Source organism: Nanorana parkeri, unplaced genomic scaffold, assembly GCF_000935625.1.
Source record: "Nanorana parkeri isolate BGI_ZX_2015 unplaced genomic scaffold, ASM93562v1 scaffold33, whole genome shotgun sequence".
NCBI lineage: Eukaryota > Metazoa > Chordata > Amphibia > Anura > Dicroglossidae > Nanorana > Nanorana parkeri.
The window spans coordinates 3,090,915-3,097,276 of record NW_017306301.1 but is presented as its reverse complement, the minus strand read 5'-3'; the positions used below and the strand labels follow the sequence as shown (position 1 = coordinate 3,097,276).

General features: G+C 40.0%; 1 protein-coding gene across 1 annotated transcript; it reads left to right on the top strand.

The window, feature by feature from the left end:
- Positions 1-860: 860 nt before the first annotated feature.
- HOXC8 (homeobox C8) lies at positions 861-4,831 on the top strand. Its single transcript, XM_018568830.1, has 2 exons — positions 861-1,842; positions 3,091-4,831. Exons 1-2 carry the CDS (start codon positions 1,407-1,409, stop codon positions 3,381-3,383), a joined length of 729 nt encoding a protein of 242 aa, XP_018424332.1. The 5' UTR covers positions 861-1,406; the 3' UTR covers positions 3,384-4,831.
- The last annotated feature ends 1,531 nt before the right edge of the window (positions 4,832-6,362 follow it).

The following is a 6,362-nucleotide window of genomic DNA, read 5'->3' as shown; positions in this document are numbered from 1 at the left end:
AAGGGGGTGTTGGTGGTTGGGTATGGATCCTCAGTTTAGTTTAGTGCAGCCATAAAATCCAGACTTCAATAGAATGGCTGGAAACAACTAGCGCCTAGACCCTAAAACTGGCTGCTTACAAAGGCTCAGCCCTAGCAGATGGGAATAAGAGAATTTAGTATATAGCTGCCTTTCCTAATTGCATTTCACGTGATTTTTGTTCTCTTTTTTATCCCCGGATACGACAACACCGCAATTACAGAACTTTAATTGCGCATTTTCCATTGTCTATTACCCCCATTCTTTTAAGCTGCAGAGCTGAAGGCCGTCCCTTCATGAAATAAGCCCCCACTTTCCCCGGATCACTACCAGCTATCATTTGCTCTGACAATCCCTGCTTTTTTAGCTTCTCTAATTCGGTCACAAGATATTTAAATATAAGCAAAAAGGCAACAGTGTATCAGCGGAGAAATGAAAGCTCGTGCTGTAACTGCCTTTGGCGTGTGCCCCACCTGACTGTCCCCCATTTAACTCTTTTATTTCCGCTTTAGAAAGACATTAAAGTGTTTTCTTAATTCCAATAGGACGCCAAGTGGTAAGAGAAGAGCTTGAACCACGTAAGAGGGGTGGCTGGGAGGCGAGTGACGTAACACGGGGCTAGTTGGCTGATTCTTCCTTAAAAAAAAAAAAAAGAAAAGAAAAGAAGGCAAAATATACAATTTTCAAAAAGGCAAAAAGCTCTCACTGCCCCTTTGCTTACGTGCTAGTCACCTAGCACAGGCTCATCCTAAATATTTTTTACCTGTTGAGGTAACCTAGGTTGACCCCACGGCGCATGTATTTTTCCCACATCAGTGAGGAGGCTGGCTTGGAAAAAAAAGAGCACCTAAAGATATTAATGCGCACCTTTCATAACCCTCCCTCATCCATTTGATATTTTTTTTTTTCTGAAGGCTGGTTTTCCACGTCCATCCGATACCCCCAAATCCTTGTCATTTCTTTCTAGACTGTCTTACAGGAGAGGATTGATGGATACAAATCGCGTGTAAAGCTTCACCAGCGGGATTTTAAGGAATTTGCCTGTGGTGTTAAGGGAAGGAGCAGTGTAGAGGGAACTGACAGAGAGCTCTACCTACCGACTGATACAAGACAATCCAAGCAGCCCAGAGACTAAGCAGCCACACACTCAGGCACTATGAGACGTCTGTGAGAGCCTCCAAATACCCCCCCTCTGATTAAAAAAAAAAACCCCTGACAAACAAAAACAGGACTTTAAGACAAGCCCAGGGGACAGTCTCTCATTGATCTCCCATAGAAATAAAGACTGCGTTCTTGGTATTGTTTTGATTTTTTTTTTCTATTTTGATTTGATTTTTTTTATTAGTGAGGAGGGGGGTGCAGCATTTTTTGTCTTTCATGCAAGAGCCATGAGTTCCTATTTTGTGAACCCTCTTTTCTCCAAGTACAAAGGCGGTGAGTCCTTGGAGCCAACTTACTACGACTGTCGGTTTCCCCAAAGTGTCAGCAGGAGCCACGCTCTGGTCTATGGTCCCGGCACTACGGCTCCAGGCTTCCAGCACCCGTCTCACCACGTCCAGGAGTTCTTCCATCACGGCACCTCCAGCATCTCCAACACTGGCTACCAGCAGAATCCATGCGCCCTGACGTGCCACGGCGACGCGTCCAAGTTTTATGGCTACGAAGCTCTACCAAGGCAGTCCCTTTATGGTGCCCAGCAAGAGACGAGCGTGGTGCAGTACCCTGATTGTAAAACGACCTCCAATTCTAGTACTAGCGAAGGACAAGGCCATTTAAGTCAGAATACGTCTCCTAGTCTTATGTTTCCATGGATGAGACCTCACGGTTAGGATATTTCCTTCTCGTACTGTATGTTGTGCATGCTGTCATGCTATGCTGTCTGTCTGCACGTTTTCTTTCTTTCTTTCTTTCTTTCTTTCTTTCTTTCTTTCTTTCTTTCTTTCTTTCTTTCTTCCTTTCTTCCTTTTTTTCTTTTACAGTGTAATAAAACAATAGCTCAGCCTTTGGTATAAATTTAGCCTGGGAAAGACAGCTGCAATGGCACCTATTGCTTTGCAGAGGAAACAGCCTTTCTGGTCATTCCACAAGTCAGCAGTTAGTTTCACAAAATAGAAAGGATCAAGGTGTTTTAAGTGCAGATCTTTTGAACTCACAATGAACTAAGTTATTTTTATTGCCTGCCTTGAGGAAAACAGCATACAGCTCCCACGAGGTTATTTGCTTGCTGTTAGTCCAGTCTCCTTCATAAAACCATATAGTTTTATCTTAATGACTGGCAAGTTAAAAGAGACCAAAATGTTGCATTTACAAAGCAGACTGCAATGTACAAAGTATCTTCTGTAATCTATTTCTTATATATATACATATATATCTATAGATATATATTATTTACTGTCTTTTATATTGTCTTGTTAGAGGGTCATTTAAAAAACTAGTTTAGTATCTCGCCCTATATTCCACAATCAGTTTACTATCTTACCCTACCAGTTTACCATGACTGCATGGATCATATCTATAGCTGAAAATTGCAATCATATGCTGTAAAGTTGCACTTTTCACTAACATAAAGAGCTGCTTGTTAAGCTGTTTTAAAGTTGCCGCCTTGATAGCAATGATTTATAGTTTAGCTCCTCATAATGATACAATAAAGTTACAGTCCATTCCTTTGCATTGCTTTAATAATAAATCATAGCACTAATCACATTTTATGATTAATATGATCAATATTACAGAGAGCATTATTTTAGTCTGTTTTAGCTTTGTACCATTGTGTATTTTTGTTTGTGTTTATAGAATGCTAGTGCAGAGTTGATTCTAGATAGGATCTGGGGCTGATTGAGCTCAGACAGGGGATCAAATCTGACTTTTGAATTCCTTTAATGCAAGCCAGATTTGTGAGTTTTCTAGTTTTCCATTTGTACAATGTCATTTATTTGCACTGGTCTTTTTTTTTTTTCTTTTTGTAGTGAGTGGACCAGGCTGAGCCTCACGTGTATAAGAAGGGATCATTTAGAGGCTTGATCCTGGAAGTAGTAGGCAGTAATGGCTGTGTGTTTTTGTTTTGGTATCCAGCCCCCGGAAGACGCAGTGGAAGGCAGACGTACAGCCGGTACCAGACACTAGAACTGGAGAAGGAATTCCTTTTCAACCCATACTTGACGCGGAAACGACGAATTGAGGTCTCCCACGCCCTGGGACTGACTGAGAGGCAGGTCAAAATCTGGTTTCAAAACAGGAGGATGAAATGGAAAAAGGAGAATAATAAGGATAAACTCCCCGGCTCTAGAGATGAAGAGAAAACAGAAGAAGAAGTGAACGAAGAAGAAGAGAAAGAGGAGGAGGAGAAGGAGGAAAGCAAAGAATGAGTGAGATCTGAGTGGAAATGAGTGAATGAGGGGTGTCTCCTGAGTGAATGTGGATGTCTGCTTGTGGGAATGTGTTCAGTTCCTTCTCAAACTCTCGTTTTATGGTACAAGTAAAACTGAGAAGTTTATGATGCTCATTTGCTTTTATAGAGTATAGATCGGGGGGCACAACATTAACTACCTGTCACAAATTCCAGCCTTCTTCCACTCCTGGTCAGGACTCCCTCTTTGCATTTTGCTGTGGGTTGTGTGGGGAAAAAAAGGGGGCATTTGCATTACCTTCTTATTTATGTCCTTCAAGTCCTGAGATATAGGCTAATAACTTATACACACGTGAAGGAAGCATACAGGGATTACTAGTATGATTTCCAACAGACTGACATTTCTACAGCCAGAATAGTATTATTTCCTTTTTATGTGAAATTAAACTACCTATTTCCTTGTACAGAGGCGCATTGTTGGATGGCCTCATAATGTAACCTGTGTTTATTTAGATTTATGTATTCATATATTGGGGGGAGGGGCCAGCACATACCCTAATATGTTCATTTGATTTTATTGCTATTATGTATTTGTCCCTTTTCTTCCTATAACGCTGTCTATATAGCTCTATATGCCTCTGTAGCTGTCAAAACCTTGTCAACAGAAAGGACTGATCCCTAGGTTGTTTGTAAGCAGAGTGTATGCACATGTATGAAAATACTAACAACAACCTATTCACCTCTATGTGATCTATGACAGACTGCAACACTTGAGATATAATTCCCTTACTTTATTTCCAATCTTGTTATTTTATGGGCTTAACATTGAAGTGGGTGCACTTAAATCCTTCTTTTACTACCTAAAGGGTTCAGGCAATAAGTACTTATAATACATTTGTGTACGTGTATGTGTGGTATATATATATATATATGTGTCAAAGAGCGGTACATCGTCAAACCTGAAATGACTGGCAATGTTGCCCAAAATGCAAGCTACTGAGTAGCCATTACGAACTGAAACTTGCAATGTAACTATTAACTACCTATTGAAGGAGATATGCTATTGGGAAGTATTTGTAACGCATATTTTGTTGTTTGTTGCTGCTTTCATCCCAACAACTGAAACTGCCTAGATGGGCGCACATTTTTGTGTTTCTTTTACTGTGCTTTTAAAGTAGCTTAGGACTAAATTGCACTGAATGTAAAGTTACCTATTTGTCTTGACCTTCTATGTTAACGCAAAAGCTTGAGGTATTAAAAAGCAACAAAATAATAAAAAAAAATCAAAAGCAAACAAAAAAAAGGAAAAAAAAAAACAACAGTCTTTGTTTTATTTCTGTATCAGCCTAGTTAAAGCGTGTTCAACCTCTGAATGTAGCAAAGAAATCATGAACCTGTTCCTGGACAAAATAACATTTGTATTGTATACGTGAAACATTAAATGATGATATTATACTAAGGATAAGAAAAAAATAATAAACATGATTTTAAAGTGACAATATGGTGTTCTTCTTCTCCATATGCATGTAAAGAGCCATTGGGTGTTAGAGTTTAAATAAAGTTTGGGTGTTTTAAAATCTAAAAAAGTAGGTGTTGCAATAGAACTAGTTGACCCTTTTGAGTGAACTAACTGAGTGGTTTATTAAAGGAGTATGTTACAGACTGGTCTATAGGTACCTCACATACAGGTTCTTTTATCTATAGAATCCCACTTTTTTAGGTAACCATAGGGCAGTGTAAAATAGCTCCTCGAGTAATTAAATGTATTTCCATACATATATTTATAGATCTATATAAATGCCAGTCATGGCAACATCACTTATTATAGGGGTGCAGGGCAGACAACACCAGCAGAGTGTTCAGAAGAGACAATTCACCTTTTTTTGTCATTTGACTTTGTATTCTCCCAGCTAGTCATTGAAATTAAACCTCTAGTTCTCAGGAAGATTTCAAATATCTGCGAAGCTGGTAGTTGGGGACATAACAAAGATCATGACAGGATTTTAGTTTTTTTTCTGAAGTAGTATGCATGTATTACATTATAGGTTGTCCTTACCAGAAAAAGTGCATAGAGCTAATACAGCAGGCCGTTGGTATTACACAAAAAGGACACTCACACAGATCTTAAACACCAAAGTACAAAGTTCTCTTCTGGGTTGTTGGGGGGTTCTTGGGGAGCATGGTACCCAGATATCCGACTGGTAGGTTTACTTAACAAGTTAAAGAATGTGAAGCAGGATCCCAATTTTACACCAAACAGCCCGCATGTGGTAAAGCTATAACAGCAGGAAAATAAAACCATAAAACAGCTTCCAAAAGCTGCAACAAATGTAAACCCAGGCGGCAGTCATTTCCTGAATGTGTCGAGGGCATATGGGCACTAAAGCAGAGAGACCAGCTCAGATGTGAGGGGACTTTACAACAGCCCGCTTTCCTCATTGTACCCGAAGGTGACACTCACTTTACACCTCCAAAACCATTAAGAGACACACATTTTCAATCCGGCACAAATAAGGCCTAATATTAGAGGCAGTTAACGCTGCCCTGGGTAGAGGTGATGCCACTAAACTTATTTCCCCTCTAAATGAAACCGGTGGATACTGCAAACGTTTGACTTGGTCATACAGCTCTAGCAGATAGATCCACACACAGAAAGGGATGCTTGTATACATCAGCAAAACACACACATACACACAGAAAGATATGCTTATACACACAGGCAAAACACACACACACACAGAAGGAGATGCTTGTATACACCAGCAAAACAGACACACACAGAAATAGAGGCATGTATACCCCAACAAAACACACACACACACACACACACACACACACACACACACACACACACACAAATAGAAGCTTGTATACCCCAACAAAACACACACACACAGATATAAAAGGTTGTATACCCGAGCAAAACACACACGCACACCGAAATAGAGGCATGAATACCACTGCAAAACACACACACACACACACACACACACACACA

Coding starts and splice junctions, on each gene's coding strand:
- HOXC8 (XM_018568830.1), top strand. CDS start 1,407: ATGAGTTCCTATTTTGTGAACCCTCTTTTCTCCAAGTACAAAGGCGGT. Junction 1,843..3,090: donor TCCATGGATGAGACCTCACG/GTTAGGATATTT, acceptor TTTGGTATCCAG/CCCCCGGAAGACGCAGTGGA.